This window comes from Canis lupus, chromosome 15 (assembly GCF_048164855.1).
Source record: "Canis lupus baileyi chromosome 15, mCanLup2.hap1, whole genome shotgun sequence".
NCBI classification, from domain to species: Eukaryota; Metazoa; Chordata; class Mammalia; order Carnivora; family Canidae; genus Canis; species Canis lupus.
The window spans coordinates 4,301,893-4,320,405 of record NC_132852.1 but is presented as its reverse complement, the minus strand read 5'-3'; the positions used below and the strand labels follow the sequence as shown (position 1 = coordinate 4,320,405).

Here is an 18,513-nt window from a genome sequence, read left to right as displayed (position 1 = left end):
ACCACGGACAGGTGGACTTCTGCTCCAGGCACAGCAGGTAGAGCTCTATGGGGCTCCACCTTCACGGGGCGGGGGCGGGGGTGTCTCTCAAACTCACCACTGGTGGGGCCTCTGTCTCCTCTCCTCACCCTCCTGGGCCCTGAAAAGCCACTTAAATTTGGGCCTGCTATTTTTTATTATCTTGCCATTTCATCAATGACTTTTAAGTGGTTTCTAGATTATTTTATCCAGGATTTTTAATTGTTTTAAGTGGAAGAGTCAACCCCAAAGTCACATCAATGCCACTCCCGGAATCCCCATAGCCCACTGATGTAGAAGTTCTACTGATTGTCCCTCTTAAGTCTCCTGGAGCTCCCTGGTGATGCTCCAGTTCAGGCTCCATGACCTGTGCTGCACGCCTGTGCGGTTTCTTCTCACTCTCTCCCGGCCTCTCCTCCACACAGCACTGCAGGGGGGAAATCAGAGTAGTCTGTTCCCTCTGGAAAACACTCCCTTGGCTTCAGGTTGCCTCAGGGCAAAGTCCAAACCCGGGGTGCTGGTTGTGGATGGCATCTCCAGATTCATGCCTTCCCTGCACTCTGCAGAATTACGTAATTCCACTTGGGTTCTGTGGTCTCCTACTTAGTACACATGCTCCTTCGCAGCCTGAAATGTCATTCCCCTCACTTGTGGAGGGACGAGAAGGTTCTTTCCAAACAAGCGAAACATCTGCATCTAGACAGTCATTGGTAGTACTCCTGGCTGTTGACTCCGACCGCATCAGCTGTACTCAGGAGCTTCCTGAGCGGTGCTCCTGCTCCGCACGACCCAGAACCACGGCGCGGGGGTCACAGCACTGTCCCTGGGTGCCAGAGCGTGGATCTACCCCACTAGACTGTAGAAAACCCGCTGCAAGGATCGGGTCTCTAAACTTGCCCCTTCCACAGACAGACAGCACAAAACTCTAGGCTTTTTGACTGTTGCAATAGCCCTCCCTGAACTCACTTGGGTAGTAACCCGATCACCAGAAGATACTAAAGTAGCTTCTGTAGCTTCTGGATCTGCGTGGGATAAACAAATGCTTAAAAATATTTTTTGCAGGCTGTGCATGCACACAACACACAGACACACCTGTAACGTAGGTGTTTAACTTCTGCATATGGTGTGGTGTTCCCTTGCACCCAAACCACAGTGGAAGCATTCCGCGTTGTATATTAACTGCTACTGATTTATGTCCTAAATTGTATGTCATTTCTATTAACCACGAGGATAAGACACGGATGGTCTTGCCTGTCATCTGTTACGAGGCCAGCAGAGGGGGCGGGTGAGTATTACAAGTGGAGGTGATCATTGCACTGCCACATAGGTACCATCTCTAGCAGGTTTTCTGTCTTAATTTTTATTACAGTCAAGCAAGGCTTTTTGATCTATTAATTAAAAAAAATCACTGAAATATTCATCACAATTTGGGGGGGAAGTAAGCATTTTTTTTCTTTTTTCTGCAAATACTCTGCTAGAAGAATGTTAGGATTTTTTAGAAACAAACAGATGCCAGGAACTAGGCACCTTAATGTCACTATCCATGTATTCTCTTTACAGGCTTTGTACAGTTTACTTTCTTTCTTTTTTTTTCTTTTGTATCCATCTTTGCTTGAATTTAGACACTTTCCTTGAAATAAAACACTTTGGGAAGTTCAGTTTAATATTAATAGAGCACCAAAGAAATTGAGGTAGGGTTTAAGAGAAAAAGGGGAGCATATACATATCATATTATTAGGAAAGATTTAAATCATCAGTTGACAACCATACTTGAGTTGACCAAGGAATGAGGATGGCATAGGGTATTTTTATGCACTTGAATGCAAACATTGCTTCATTTTATGTATAACTATTTGTTATATTTCTAATGTAATTCTTGAGAAGCTATATATAATTCTTAAAAAATGAGTTTTTATACATGTAACTCCATAATCAAGCCTAATTTCCCACAGGAAGATTCTTTTTTATATCAAGTCAGGCAGGCAGACATGAATACCAAAAAGGGGTCATGTGCTTTTATTTTTTTACTTCTTTGACATAAGCAAATTTATTTATGTTAACCTATAACCAAGAGAGGTAATATATCTTCATGTAAATAGCACATATGACATTTTTATCTCTTATTTTAAAAGGTTTCTCATAATCAAGACAAAAATTTTATAAATTTAGATTAAACAAGGATTAATCGAGATGGCATTAGGCCACTCCAAAGGAAAATTCACTCTGAGAGAAATTTATATAGTTCTTTAGTGGAACGGTTATGACAGACCGGGCACATTTTCCACGAGCAAAGAATCTGAATTCTCTAAAACCTTGTTTAAACAAATTTAGGAGCATTTAATGTAAAATTATAAGCCCACCTCAAAATCTCTCCTGAACCATTGTGTTAGTCAAAGGAAAGATTCTATTGACTTTATACTGGTCATGGGTAAAACAGTAATCATCGACATCAGCCTACTGAAAGAAAATGTAGCAATTTTTTTTTTCCCTATGGGAAGAAAACAGGACACAGAATTACTGGCAGAAATATTATCAGGCTAACGCACTCATCTACTGTTTTAGAATTTCACCAACTGCCTTTTTAAAGTTTTGACTTGTATCTTGACCTTTTGGGCTTTTTTTTTTTTTTCTTTTTTGATGGGAAGATAAAATACTCCATGAAAATATCAAAGAATGAAAATATTTTAAAATCAAACATCATTTGAGATAACTTTATATAACAGGAGAATTACATAAACTAAAATATCCCTAAAAATTCAGGGAATGTATGATGAAATCTTTAAAAAAATAGTGACTTGGATAATTTCCAATTTTCTAACAAATAAAAAGCTTTTTCTTTTCTATCTTTAAAGCCACATAGGATAGACAATGTGGCTTTAAAAACCAAGCATTCTTTAGCAGGCGCTAGGCTGGTTCACGGCAGTAACAAACTACGAAAGATTCAGAATGTTATAAGTTCCTTTAAAAAACAATCTTGTGCTCTCTTTCAGATGTCATTTCATAGCAAATGCTCTGATCAGCTACAATGAATGAGTATTGGTACCTTTTTTAATTGAACTAAGCTGAGTAAGAATGACAGCCACCTGAGACGTCACGTGAAAGAGATTGTTCTCCTATGACGAACTCTGGTTTTCCCATCAGTATGACCCTGTCCACCAAGGGCCCCTACGGCCCTCTGTCAAACAGAGGTGAGGCAAGAAGACAGATCATTGTCACAGGGCTGATGCTATCTGGGCCTCTGCCCTTTGGTCCTGGCCCTTACTCTGTCTGCGAATGAAAACAGGTCTGGTAATACAAGGGAAGTGGCTGTTTCCCAGGAAAGGAAATTGCCTGAAAACACATCTGGCAAAGGGCTTTTTCTCTTTCGCTGGCAGGCAGATCCTTATTTTAACAAAATACACATTTCCTCACCTTCCACAAAGGTGATCTCTATGCAGCCAATGCCCCGTTCTAAGCCGCAGACGTTTGGTTTGTTCTCTAAATATGACGGGCCGGCTACTTTATGTCACGTGTTATCTATATTTAATTGGACAGGAAATTGTGCTAAACTAGGCACCATACCTCATCTCAGAACTGTGTGCGTTCTACAAGGTAATTCATCCTCTTGTAGCTATGAATGCCTTTTGTTCCATCCGATGGAAATTAAGGAGGCAAAGAAAGGAGGAAAAAAAAAATTGGTAAAGCCGGGAAACGGAGAATGTAGCCAGAACGTATACATTAAGCTTAACTGATGCAGTTAGGTCATCGGTGGGATTTCCAGAGATTCCATCCTAAGCTAGTTGACACAATTTGATTTTAAGTCTGCACTGAGGCGGGTGGTTCTTAGAGGCCTTTCCTGGCTTATGGAGGGCAGAGGTCCGGGATACCGGAGCGGACGCTCGCTGGGCTCCACGTGTCCCCCAGGTGCTCCAGCTCGAGAAGCCCCTGGCAGCGGGACGCAGCCTGTCCCTGGGGATGTGTGTTTGTGCCACACAGAGGCCAGAGCCAGCACGAAGTGGCCCTCCAAAGACGTTAAAGCTTTGCCATGTGAAAATCAGGGTAATAGAATATCGCCCCTTAAACTGGTCAGCATTGACGGAGCAGACAGGCAGAGAGAGGCCTGAGACCCAGAGACCCGGTGGGCGGAGGGGAGGCTTGCCACCTCACTTCACCGAGCCTTGACTCCAGGTCTTTCACGGGGGCAAGACTTATCTTCCAAGATTTCCCAATGTTATGGGGATGTGTGTGTGTGTTCAGTTAGGCTTTTTTTTCTTTTCCTTCTGTCTTTATGGTAACTTTCAGGGGACTTTTTTAAATTTTCCCCAATCTCATCACTGGGGATCATTTTCCACCTGCCAACTTCAAGACTTGATAGTAGGTCAATGTGACCAGCAGCTCGAGAGGGAGGCATCACCAAAGTTTTTGCAGATGGCTCTGGACTCCACCCGAAGTTCAGGTTCCATTCAGCATATGTCGAAATCGAGTAGAAAAGGACATCTTCTGTGAGACTTACAAAGAAATCACTAGAGGGGGAGCCTGCTTTGGGGAAGCTGAAATAGTGACTTCCTCCTTTCCTTCCTATCCCTCCTTCCGCCCTTCACTTCCTTCCAGTTGTGGCTTCCTTTGTAGCTCAGTCCTTACTATATCCAATTTGGGAATAAAAGTAGTAAAAATAACTTTCTCCAATGACAGTTTTCTGTCCAGTGAACTTTCTTTTTTTTTTTTTTAAGATTTTATTTATTCATAGAGACACAGAGAGAGAGAGAGAGAGAGAGAGAGAGAGAGATTGAGAGAGGCAGAGACACAGGCAGAGGGAGAAGGGAGCCTGACTCAGGACCCTGGGATCACGCCCCAGGCCGAAGGCAGGCGCTAAACCGCTGAGCCACCCAGGTTGCCCTCCAGTGAACTTTCTAATGCTCTTCCCTGTGCATTGAATGTTAAATTGTACATAAACATGTTGACCGATTTTATGTAGCCAATTTTTTAAACGCCAGGGCGAGGAGGGAGGGGACGGACAAAGGTCTCCAGAGCCCCTCCGGCTCCAGCTCGCCAGGCAGGCGTCTGAGTGTCTTGACTGTGCCTGTCTGGCTACAAATGGCCAAACACTGAAACAGAGTGTCCCCAGCTTCACTATTGGGGTGTTTCAGTTCTGCGAGTCTCTCCTATAGCACCATAGCACTTTCCAGAAATTAAGGCCATGCTGGCCAAGGGTGCCTGGCCCAGTCTCCATGTCCCCTGGGGCGGCAGACAGGGCTGGGAGGAGAGGAGCCTGCTCTGGGTGACGGCGGGCTCCGGAGGACCTGTGCAGGCAGGATGCAGGAGCCTCGGGCTCAGAGGTTCAGGACCTGTGGGAGACCACGTGCCTCTGGGGCTCTGAGCACCACCGTGTGTTCTCCCGTCGGGGATGGGCGTCTCGGCGCAGACATCCGACACGTACACCTACTGGGATTTTAACCGTTCCGAAAGCTACGTGCCCCCCTCTCCCTGGGCTCGCCGGTCCCGCTTCCGTCCCTTGATCTGTCCAACAATTTAACGGTCCAGTTACAGACGGGATGTTAAGCCGGCTCCCCGGACCACAGCGGAGGTCACTCGGGCGTACTCACAGTTCCTATTTGGCAATCACGGCTCGGGAGCTGCCCCACTCTGCACCGTCCTAAAGCTGGCATCCGCTGTGGTGGCTCCAGGGTTCCTGAGACCCTCGAACAGAGCCCAACGTTTGAGAGCCTCCGAGATTGCCCTGGGTGACCTGGGGCCCCTGGAAGGTTGGGGTAGGTCAGACTCCATGATGCAGACAGAAGTGGATCTCCACGTACACGGACCTGCGTTTCAGGAGGGGACAGGGAGGCCACCGGCACTGGGAGAGCCTCTGGCATTTCACACACGTTAGAGCCTCTGTCCCACGGGCCAGTCTGAAGCGCCGTCTCTGTTCTTCGTAAGGCTGACCTCCTTCTCCCAGGAGCAGGTAAACCTGGGCATTTTGGTGCCATCACACAGGATTTACCTCGTGATAGCAAAGTGCAAGGAGGACTTGAGGCAGCCCTACAGAAAATAAATGGGAGCCTCCAAAATTTCAGCTGATGACATACAGTATGGGGGAGAAAACAAACACTATTAAGAAAATAAATAGTACCATGCACAGCTGTCCGGCAAATATGTCAGGAGGAAAAAAATGGTTGGGCAGGAAGGCAGCTTTTGGGAAGGCTGTAATAACATTTCTCCCTTGGTCGTTTCATGTGCCTTTGCAATCCTATCTGCAGGGCACTGAGGAAAACTCTGGATTCTCTTTGAAAATGAACAGTTGAGGGTTCTGAGAAGCCCGGCCAAGTCTGGTTCCTAGTTGGGGCGGGAGGGGGGGGGCTCAGCCCGCCGTCCCCGGGCTGGGGCAGGAGTGGTCCCTCGGCCGACCTGGGGCAGGGGGGGCTGCGTGGCTGCGGGTCCCACCCGGATCTGCGTCCCGCTTCCAGGGCCTCCTGCTGGCGGCGCCCCGAGTTACGGCGGGGCCGCTGCAGGTGCTCGGGGACACACGGGTCCAGTCCCGGGCCGCTGGGCGCCCAGTCCCCGAGCACGCCGTCCTCGCCCGCCCCGGAGCCAGCTTCGAGAGGCACGTTCTTTCTGGCCAGACGTCGCTGCCCCGGTAGGAAGCCCTCGGCCCGGCCACAGCCTCCCTCCCGCGGCGCCCCGACCCGCAGCGCGGCGAGCTCCTGACCCGAGGCCCGTGCCCGCCCTGCCTGTGCCCAGGCCCCTCTCCCGCGCCCTCCTAGCAATGGGCCGCTCCGGTCGGGAGCTCCGGCGCATCACGCCCGTGCCCAGGACCCGCGGAGGCCGGGCGCAGGGGTCTCCGCAGCGGCTTCTTCCCACCCCCCCGGGGCAGGCAGGTGCTCTCCAAACGGAGGATGCGCTTAGCACGTCGCCTACCCTACGTGTCCGCCGGCCGTTCCCGGGATGACCACACGCCTGCAACGGCTGAGGGTGGAAGAGGGCTTCCCTCTGAGCAGAAAGTGCACTGATGCAGAAAGGAACGCTCAGGGACGTGACTGCTCTGCACTCTGCACCCAGGACCAGGACTGGTCCTAGAAGGCATTTCAGAGAGAAGCACCTTATTTTCCACGTAGGCGGAGGCCCTGGCTTCAGGCCTCCACCGGGCTTGTCCTCGAAGCCTGCACGCTGCCCCCCGCCCGGTTAGCCGTCCGAGTGGGTGCATTTTCCCTAATCTCCTCCTTCAGAATCGCGGCCGAAGCCCACCACCTCTCCCGCCCTATGTCTCTCCCTGAGCACAGGCCCTCTGCAAGCCTCGCGGAGTCTATGAGCCCCCTTCTCAGGAAAGGACATGTGCCACGTTATGGGGACGTTAGGGAACAAGATCCAGGGATGAGTCTGACAACGATGCGGTGCTGAGTCCAAGGGATGGCTTGAGGTCTCGTGACAAAACCAGCTACAATTGCTATTGAGGACAAAGCCAGGGGTACTGACCACGGTCGCTCATGGCCGAGCCCCAGTTATAGGATGGGCCGGATTTCAGTTACAGTTTGGTGAAGAACGAAGATGTATTTTTCTCCATCGAAGTTCACGGACCCCTTGAATTCTGTGCATGGACCTCAGGTTAAGAACCTCGGCCCCAGAGGGAACCTGGGAGCCAGTCCATGCGTAGGAGGGATGTTTTGAAAGGTCTAATTAGGTCTCTTGAAAATACACATTCCGGGAAGACAATCTACCACACAAATTCCATAAGCACCCAAGAGTTAAAAACCATAATTCTGGAATGTTCTGAAAGCTGCTCGTGCGTGATAGGGACCGACCGTGACTTTCACGGGGCGGGCGGGGGGTGCGGGGGGTCCGTCGGTCAGTGTGTAGACAGGCTGCCGCTGGGCAGGAAGGACAAATCCTGCGCACTGAGACAGACTCAGACCCTGGCAAAGACACTGGGGTGTTCCCCGTGGACACCCTGGCCGGTCAGCACAATGCTAATCCCGAAAGTATTAAGTTTTAGTTATTGAAGGAAGTCGCCCAGGGGACCGACGGAGCCACAGACGTGAAACAGAAAAATCCTGGGAGTTGGTGCGACCCTGGAATTTTACAGATTAAGGATGGTAGAGCTCAATTTAAAATGAGAGGTGATCTGCCCGAGCCCCCACAGAGTGGGGCTGATCTAGCTAATGCCGTAAAGAATAAATGATCAAATAAATGAATAAAAATAAAAATCACAAAATGAAGGGATTTGAGCAAATCCTGACCTAAAGCAGAGGAAGTCTGTGTTCCTCTCTCATCATCCTCTTACTTAAATTCTGATTTCTCTGTGTTTTGTGATTTGATGGACCTTTCATGTGTCCAGTATCTCTTACTTGGAATATTGAGGTGGATATTTTGTTTAACAGATCAACTGTCACGAGTCCCAGGAGCTGATATTCCCGCCACGATTTAAGAAAATGCGACCTTCCATTCAACGGTTTTCAAAAGAAAGAAAAAAAAAAACCCAAATCAAGAAATACCAAGGGAACTGTTTTCCCTCTGAAGAGGCAAAAAAGGGATTTACAAGAGCGAGACTTCTTTTTCCTCTTTGTTTGTAATAACAAAAATAAACCAAAGTCCTGACATATTTGCAGTATTTTTATTCCTAAAGGAAAAAACAGGAACTTTCATTGTACTTTAAAGTTATTACTCCCAGATATTTCACCAGCTAAGCACTGTGCGGCCCGTCTCGGACGCGAGAGACCCGCGTGTCTCTCTAGGAAATGCTCCCTCCGGGTGGTGCCTCTGGCACACTCGGGGGTCCTGTGAATGATCAGCCTCCCCGGGGGGGTCTGCAGCCCGCAGCCCTGGTTGGACAGCACACACCATGCCGGGAATGTTCCTGTTGTGTGGCTAGTGACCCCCCTACAGGAAGATAACAGACAAGCCAGGAGGGCGGAGCAGCTTGCTGCACATGTCCTGGCTGCTCTTATCAACTTATCATATAAGGAAAGGAAAGGATGCTCGTCCCGACACAATTTAGGGAACGAGGAAAACAAAGAGGCACTCACGCCGGTCCGTGAAGGCAAGCGCAGGGCTCAGGAGCCGCGGCCGTCTGACAGCTGGCGGCAGGACAGACCCGCAGGAGGGGAGACGGCCCTAACAACCAAGCTCCTGCTGCAAGAGGAGGCAGGAGTCCCACTGATGGACGTGACAGCATGTCAGCAGAGCCCCGCATCTGAGAGGGCAGCCTAGGACCCGGAGCCCCAGTGCCTTCGCGTCCCTATGTGCCTTCGCCTTTGCTAAGCTGCTGGCTGGTTTTTTTTTTTTGTTTTTTTGTTTTTTGTTTTTTGTTTTTTTTTTTTTTTTACTGAAAGACAGAAAGAATGTGGCAGATTGTTTTCTTTACTCTGAGCTGTGATCTTGTCCGAGCCGCAGCCTACAACAACTTTCGGAGAAGCATGGACAGCATCGGGAGAAGGCAGTATCAGGTTCAGCACGGGTCCTGCAGCTACACGTTCCTCCTGCCAGAAACAGACAACTGCCGCTCCCCCGGCTCCTACGTGCCCAACGCCGTGCAGAGGGACGCGCCTCTAGATTACGACGACTCGGTGCAGCGGCTCCAAGTGTTAGAGAACATCATGGAGAATAATACGCAGTGGCTAATTAAGGTAGGGAAACAATCATTTATTTCTACTTGGTGAAGAGCTGGAGCTGATCAGCTCAGTTTTCACAAACGCTCCCCTCCTCCTCCAAAAAAAAAAAAGCAATTAGCACAGGAGAGAGATGGTGGCTAATACCTTCGAATGAATTGTCATTTCTTTTATTCTATGCCGGGCTGTAAAGTAGTCCTGGGTGCAGAGTGAAAGGATTATTTGAGAAGAACACCAGGACCTGTAGAGAAAAATCCCTCTGAGTTCGGGATCTTTATTTAATAAAGCAGAGGAAGTGCACTTCTCCCTGCAAAACGTGTAGGCTGTGTTGTTTGTGTAAGTGGTTTAAGCTCAGTAACACCCCTTGCCAGGGATGTTATAAACCGGTGGCAGGCATGGGAGGGAAGCTGTGAGCAGCAGCAGCAGCAGCAGCAGCAGCAGCGCCAGAGCCAGGAAAAACGTGACAATCATGCTAATTACTGATGCATAACGGATGGAGTAAAGTGCTTTACCAATTTCCTGAATTTATTTACTAAAATAGGTTGTGACTCTTGGTAAATGAAAGGAAATTAAATAAAGCAGACTTGATGTTTCTCAGAATCGGAGGGCTTTACCCCCCTGAAGGGTCTGTCTTGTATGTGGGGTGAGTTTTCCAAGCGTCCGGGGGAATGTGCAGGAGCCTGCCCGGGGCTCCCGCGGGCTGCGACGGTCCCCCACGTGGGACGGGCGCCGGGCACTCTCTGCAGCTGCGCTGTGACAAGACGGTCATGTTCTCTGGGCTCTGGTGACACGGTTTCACGGACGTTTCATAGAGACTTTAACCCCCAAAGCTCAGTTTTCCTTTCACAAGGAATCATTTTCTTCATGGAAAGCTCTTTATCCAAAACCCAAAGTCACCCCCACCCCCAATTTTTCCTGATACGGGCTATGCATATTCCGGAGGAGGCTTACACAAACTGTGTGAGTAGATGGATCACTGACGATCTTCGTGACATCACATCATGATGCCCGCACGCGGCACAGAAGGTGCCTCTCTGCACAGGCTAATTCTCTCCACTCAGGACGCTGTCCCAGAAAGAATTCCCAGCCTTTCATTTCACCATAAGCTTTCTGCTAGGATACTTTATCTTAATCTTAGAATAGATCTTGGCTCCGAATCTGTGTTTCTCATTAGCTGTCCTACCTTCAGAGAGGAAACGACCGAGTTAGGACTTGAGTCTGAGCCGGAATGAATGAGCGCCCTCAGCCACCAGAGCGGCCGCTTCAGTGCAGACACAGAAAACACAAACACTTATCAGAAAGGCCTGCTGTGTAGTACACAACTCATTACTAATGATCTTTGAAGGCACTGGCCCCCTCTGGGCAAATTCTCCCCCAGGTTTTCCTCTTTTCCTAAGGAGATTCCTGGGGTGTGTGCTTTAAAAATCTTCAATAATTCATACATGTGCACTTAAAAAAAAAAAAAAAGCTGTTCATTCACAGATGTACTTTAAAAAAAGTACACAGCAACACAGGTGAACATCCTCATCTGCCCTACTGGCAAGTCCTCTTTTAAACACTTGAGGAACCTGAAAGAATGTTTTGCCAAATGCAAGACTGCTAAACTGCATTTGCTTAATGAAACCCACAGTAAGTACACCTGAAAAACTGCATAGTCAAAGCTCATATTTCTTCCTTAGATAAACAACCCTCTTCTCTTGGATCTTTGAGATGCTATTTAAGGAAGGAAAGGGACAAGAGATTCTACATGGAGAAGCCAACATTTTTTCCCCCTTTCCTGGTTCAATTTGTAAATATTTGAACAGCAGCACAACGGCATTTCTAGATTTCTTTCTTTAGCTATCTACCTAAATTATCACCAAGAATGACGTCATGTTTATCTTTCCAAGGCTCAGCACCTGTTCACCTGGCCTATCTGGGTGATGTACACCTGAGAAGGACAGTTTGTGTTCACTCCCTCTGTTCACAGGCTTCTCATTTGGGCATGAAAGCCAAAAAAGCAAACACCAAAGCTGTTTAAAGTGGTTAAATGTAACCTCTTTGCTTGTTTTATGTTTCTGTGTTTTGTCACCTGTGATAATAAACACTGCTTTTCTCATAAGGGAGAAAATAATATATAATGGGATGATAGATAAGCCACAGGATTAAAGGTTCAACATCACAATCTAACACGTATTGTGAGACTATGCCGGAGAGAAAAAGCACAATTCTGTGGTTTTCTTTTTCTTTTGTTTCCCATATTTCCTTTAGGGCTTTTTTTTTTTTTTTTTTTTTTTTAGTGTTTTTATATTTTCTCTTTCTCCCTGACCAACACTAAAAATTAGGGAGGGGGTGTCTGTGGGAGGTGGCAGGGTGGGAAAACTGTAAGGAGCTTGGACTAAGAAAGCTGTTTTGCACATCATCAAAAGATGCCACTCTGCCCCTTTAATCTGCCAGGCAAAGGAAGTGTCAGACTCCTGAATGAGTGCAGAGTAATATGAATGGAACAATACAGGGAGGGCTCGCTTTCTGCTCTGTGGTTAAAACAAGGGCAAGATAAACGCATGAGAGTTTACTAAATACACCACGATGACCTAAAAAAAACCATTATATGTCACATTCCCTCTGCCCTGGTGATTTTAAACTCACTTTATAAAAACTGACAAATAACTTAGCAAAGTGGATTTTATCTTGCCTGGAGACTAATGTATTTTTCTTTTCCTATAAGAGGAAATAGGGAAAGGAAATAAACAATTATTTCACACTGGTGAATACCTCAAATTTATAAACAACTGCAAAGTCTATTGTGCTTTAAAACAGAATGTTTTGAAAAATAAAGCTAATGCCTCTTAAATTGATGTAAACATTTCCTCTTTTTTTTTAATAAAAGTACAGAGTAGGCACTATAAACCTGAGTCTAGATGCTTTTCTTTCTCTAAAACTAATAAAAACATATCCTTTTAATAAGGTATGAGGAACTACTATTCTGCAGTGTACGTATAAGGGGACAATGCACTTCTGCTAAAAACAAAATTGCTGTCGATGGGAAAAACTGATGGTGAGAGGCTCAGGTGCACTCAGACCACCAGTCCCACCCCCATCCCTGCTGGGGGTCTGGGGGGTGGGGAATGGGGGAGTGTGTGTTTTATCACCCGTGGTTGCAAAACACTCCTTAGCTGTATATTCAAACCAAAAAAACCAGAGCTTAGCTCACTAAAGAAAAGAAAACCCCAAATCCTACAATATCTGTATCCAAAGGTTGACTGCAGTGCCAGAGCAGAACTCTATCTGTTGTATCTTGAATCATGAAACATGACTGTGTCCAGTATTAGCAGCAAATTTTGTGCATTCAGATAAGCTGAATAAAGCTCCTGTTTCAGATGGCAGGGAAATGGTTACTGTCGTTATTTAATTATATATAAACATCCTATAGTAAGGGATGAAGAGGTGATTAAAGTTTCACTATGGTAGAGGAAGTATAACACATTTAAGTTTGGAAAATGCAGGTATAATGTCTACTATATATTATGTAAGATATTTAGTACATTGTGTGCTTACTGTGTATTGTTATATAAAATATACTAAATATTTAGCATATGTAGTATATGTTGTTTATATAAGATTTGCTTTCCATGGTCAAGTAGTCTCTGCTTATTAAATGGGGCTTTTGGCATGCTGAACTACGTAGGCACCACACTATGGGGAGATGATTATTTGCCTGCAGAGTTTAGAACTAGGAAATGGATCTGTACGTAACTTCTATAGTGTCTTACTTCTTGTTTAGACACTAGGTGACCCATAAAGTCTCCACACTAAAGTTTGAAAATTGGGTTGTTTTAATCAATGTAGTTGTTTACAGTTTACAAACAGGTTGTGATCCAAAAGTTGGGACCCAGGCATCCCAACACTGAATCACTTTAAAGCACTCCCCTCACCTTATCCCGTTTTGTCCCAAGACTATCTCTAGAGCACAGGCATGGTAGATATAATCCTATCTATTTGTAATCACTTATAAACATGGGTCAAGATAATATCAATGTGCTTTGCAGTTTGGAAGTCTTGTAGGGATTACCTAGATAGGAAAACAAACACGGAAAGGCACGTACACCGCCCCACCCCCCCACCCCTTGACAAAAAACAGAATTTTCCATGGGTCTGGAAAAAGTACAGAAAAACTGTTGGGAGAAGTGTGAATGAACATGAATGTAGTGCTATTTCTTAGCCCACTAACGTAAAGGAGTGAAATCCACTCTACCCCCTCCCAGTCCTTTTGGGCAGGAACCATTAAAGTTCATTTATTTGTTCAACAAATATTTATTGAAAGCCTCCGTGTGTCCTGGCAGCATTCTAGTGCTCGGAATAAATCAGTGAGGTGAAGTCAATGATGAAGGGTTTGGCCCTGGTGGGGACTTGCTGTGTTACACCATGGCCTTCCTGGGAGAACGCGTGTCAGGAGGCAGTAAGGACTACACAGAGTAGGTGAGTGACGAGAGAAAGACCTGGTGAAGGAGATCGGGGGCATTGGAGAGTGGAGGTGGCGGAGGGCTATATTAACAGTTTGGTCACTCCACTGAAACCTCTTTCATAAAAGGAAAATCAATACAAACTCCTTCTGAATGGTCATTTTTCCTTGTCACCAAGGTCACCCATGGTTATTATAGAAACTAGAACATGCAAAGAATGCACAAAGCACACACACTATGTATAATTCCATCATTCTGAAATAACCATCCTTAATATTTAATGCCTATAGATGCCTACACACACACACACACACACACACACACACAGGATTATTTTTAAATGTGCTATAAATATTGTAATATACACACTTATACCTACCTGATAACTTATAATTTTTTAAATTAAAAATTAAAAAAGAAAGTAGGTCTGGGAGGTTAAGTAACTTAGTTGACATCCGAAGTCAGCAATGCTGGTAATTCCCAGCACCTATGCATCCTGTGTGAGATAGCACAGGGCGGGCATCCCAGGGCAGGCCTCCGCACTGGAATCCCAGAGCACTTCAGCAGCCCTGGCACATGATGGCTACTGAGCAGACGGCCTTGTTACCAAATGTTTACCAGTAAGATGTGCCATTGTTTCTATGAGAATGGTGCCAAAGCTGCTAAGAAACAAAAACACAGTTGGGAATATCTTGTGTTTTGAGTAATTACCCCAAATTCCACTTTGTAGTTCAGAAGAGTAAAGGCAAATTCTTTGGTAACCAAGAGAAGGTGTATGCAGATTCCTATACACTGTACAGATAGTAACAACCCTTTTCTGGATGTTGCCCTCAGGTAACATCCTGAATTTCACAGTAACACTTGTAAGTTCAGACAAAGAAAATTCAGTCCCAGCAAAATAATGTAGGACCTGCTCCGTCCTCTATTTGAGTTTAAAACCATCCAGCATTCTACAGATGGGTATAAGCAAAAATACCTTGACGTCAGCATGGTAGTAATGGTTAAAATGAGACTGATCAATGATCTGATGTAATCAAAACCAGTAAAAAAAAAGTTTTTTTTCACAGATAGTGTTTTAGAATAAGAATTTTCAACATTTATTGGGATTAAAATGACTGTTTCACATATGGTCTGACAATAAAGGGATGAACTCTCCTCCACCACCTGAATTCTGAGTCAGGTATGCTAGCTGTCTGTAAATTAATAATTTAATTAGATATTTCCCCATGAAATCACCTTTCTTTCTTATCCTAATCTTGGCACGTACCAGCTGATGAAAGATGTGAAAACCTATTAAAATCCCCTGAGGAGTGGGTCTAATCCTTTTAACCATCATGGCTCCTTCAACCAGCTACAACCATTATCTTTGCCATTCAACTAGAACCTAATTAAAACCTCTGTGGGACCAGCCCCAGGGGGTGCCTGGGATGGTAATTACTTTGCTCCAAAATCAGCCTCAGTCTGCCCTTTGAGCAACTGCTCAGAGTCTATGAATTGCTTTTGAAATCTTTACATTAATCTGACAATTCAACAAAGTATCTGCATCCAATATTTAATATTTTTAAAAAACCAACAATCAAGCAAACTAAGTATATACATTAAGAATATAAGCTGATATTTATTACTACGTCATGTTACTTTTTCTGTGTGTGTGAACAATAGTGATTTTTAAAGAGAGGTCAAGATATATAGGTCTTAGAAAATACATTATTTTATCATGCTGACACAGTTTCTTTGAGAAAGTATCATTTTTATATGTGAATATTCATTCATAAGTTGTTGTTTTTTAGGTAGAGGATATTGGTTAAGTCTTAAAAGGAGGCAAGCATTCAACCTCTCCATTTCTCAATTTTGTCACATTCTGTCTAGACCATATTGACACATGTGCTCATCTGACCAGTCTTCTCCATGTGAGGGGAGCTGTTCCACCAGGGTGACTTAATCTGATCAGCCTGGGGACAGGACCTGCCATCCACATCTCCCTGTCTTAAGTACTGTCCTCTAGGATGGACAGGGGCACATTCAGGATGACTGCTCCAGCTAATGCCAGGAATGAAGGGTAGACCTGAATTGTGGACGAGCTTCTGTATCCCGCTAATTAACACTTGGTACTGGGCTCAAGACACTCCACCCTGGAGATTCCTACTTTGGCAGCCAAATGCACATCTTGGTAGTTAGACAGGTTCAAAGCAAAAAGGAGAAAAAAAAAAATGGGTCATGAAGTTTTCTGATTTCATGAATCCACAACAAGGAGGCCATACTCTTCAGTGTAACCTTCTGAATTATGTGGGACTCTGTAAAGGACAGTTCGTCTGATGGTCTTTCTGTTTCAAGATGGGCAAGAGGGACAAGGGAACCACTACTCCTCCTTGCCTGAGGAGCCTTTTGAGGGACAAGGAAGAGATGGGGGGAAAAAAAAAAAAACTGAGGTCATTCCAAAGGGTTTCATCTCTGGACCAAGCCAGCCCCAGAAATTCAGCCAACGTGGAACAAAGGGAATGCTATGTTCTGTTCATGTTCTCCTGAATTTGGAATAAAGGTATTTTATACCAAAAGAAGAGCTATCTTGGACACAGCTATTCAGATTCAAAGAGATCTGAGATCTAAAATAAATCATGTTTACATGTGAAGTCAATACTCTTACCGGTAGACAAGCATACCTTTGAGGTTACTTTCCAGTGCAATCAATCTGAAGCTATAGAATACCAGTTTTTTGTGGTTTTTTTTGTTCTTTCATTTGCTCCTCTTTATATGTAGCAAATGACTTTAAAGACTTATTTTTTTATTTTTTTAGAGCAGTTTTAGGTCACAGCAAAGTTGAGCTGAAGGTACAGAGATTTCTCATATACCTCCTGCCCCCACATCCCTGCATCGCTCCCTCAATTGTCAGCGACCCCCACACCAAATGGTGCATTTGTTACAACTGAGGCACTTACATTAACACACCATTAGTGCCCGGAGTCCACAGTTTACATCAGGGTTTACTCATGGTGTTGTACACCTACCGGTTTGGACAAATGTATCCACCTTTGTAGTGTCATGCGGAGTACTTCCACTGCCCTAAAAACCATCTGTGCTCCACCCATTCATCCCTCCCTTCCTCCAAACCTCTGGCAACCACTGATCTTTTTACTGTGTTCATACTTTTGCCTTTTCCAGAACGTCATATAGTTGGAATCATGCAACATGTAGCCTTTTCACTTAGGAAGGAACTTTTTTTTTTTTTTTAGCACGATTCACTAAATTTGCTTAGTGACCCTTCCTTTGCCTTATTCAACTAAGTTAACTGGCTAAAACCCCCACTGTGTACTTCAGAAACATAAGGCTGCAGCAGGGACTTAAAGGGATTATGTGTTTCAAATAAGGGGATGAATGTGCAAAAGTGAGTTGGAAATTCTTAGATGCTACACTACTGCAGGGTTTATAATTACAATTAATTTTAATAACAATACCAGAAACACTTAACGAGATCTGTACCATATCTCACATTGAAGATCATAATTCCACTTGTTCTTATCAGGGCGAATGATCTGACCTTATACCTTTGAGTTGTACACCTCAAAGCGCACCTTTGCTCTGTAAGATAATGAATTTCCTTTCAACACGGAAAAGGACCATCGCAAGTGCATACGGAAATTATCTTTATATCACATGGCTGAGCATCTCTCTAGAAACACGGTGCTCTGAGATTGCCCATGGCATCTCCTCCCACACCTCCTGTCTATGTTGCTCCGTCATGCTCACAGATAAAGCTGTGGGGCCCATTAAACAGTCAAACTTTACTGTTAATGTATTTTTTTAATCATTTCAGCTTCCAATTAAGTTATAAGCAATGCTGCCCTCCTGTCCGTCTGTTTTTATAGAAGGCAGGAACTTAATACGGAAGGACAGTCCTCAAACTGCCTTCTGAGTGGCCATTCTGGAGTTAACTCGTCAACCCACATGTCCGGGTAAAAAAAAAAGAAAAAAAAAAAAAAAAGATTCAAAATTCCTAAGAGGTATCATTTCCTCTGGGCTCCTGTAAGCGTTTTCTCTGCCATTAGATTTGTGGAATCAACAGATACTATCAATTCTTGGTTGTCTGCTTGATAATTATAAACATTAGTCTGAAGATAATTGGAATATTCCTTTGAGTTTTATTAACTACTATCTAGTCTCTGGAATCTTGGAAAATTATTACATACAGATGTAGCTTAAAACTTCCCTAAGCAAACTGGTCTTCTTAATGAGAAATTCTGGTGCAAAAATGCTGCTAGACCGAAGATATTTTGCTGAATAACATGAAATAATCAAATTCTGACCACAAGCTAATTATGTATGCTTAACCTTTGGTGCATGTATATGAAATTCCTTATTATTTTTAGTTACTAAGAAACAGATTGTTAAATTCACTAAGAAAATTTTAAAACTTATCCAGATTTAAACTTAACTGAAGTGTTACTAACAGGAATTCCTAACCATAATTGGTTTTAACC

At 44.8% G+C, this 18,513-nt stretch overlaps 2 protein-coding genes across 7 annotated transcripts in view; one reads left to right on the top strand and one right to left on the bottom strand.

Moving 5' to 3' along the window:
• Nucleotides 1–18,513, bottom strand: part of MCPH1 (microcephalin 1) — a 232,935-nt gene that overhangs the window by 62,373 nt on the left and 152,049 nt on the right. The gene's annotated exons all lie outside the window — the stretch shown is intronic.
• ANGPT2 (angiopoietin 2) overlaps nucleotides 8,689–18,513 on the top strand; it is a 53,651-nt gene continuing 43,826 nt past the window's right edge. The window contains exon 1 of the mRNA XM_072775792.1: nucleotides 8,689–9,614. Coding sequence (XP_072631893.1) covers nucleotides 9,330–9,614 — 285 coding nt within the window. The 5' untranslated portion in view covers nucleotides 8,689–9,329. The remainder of the gene's footprint in view (nucleotides 9,615–18,513) is intronic.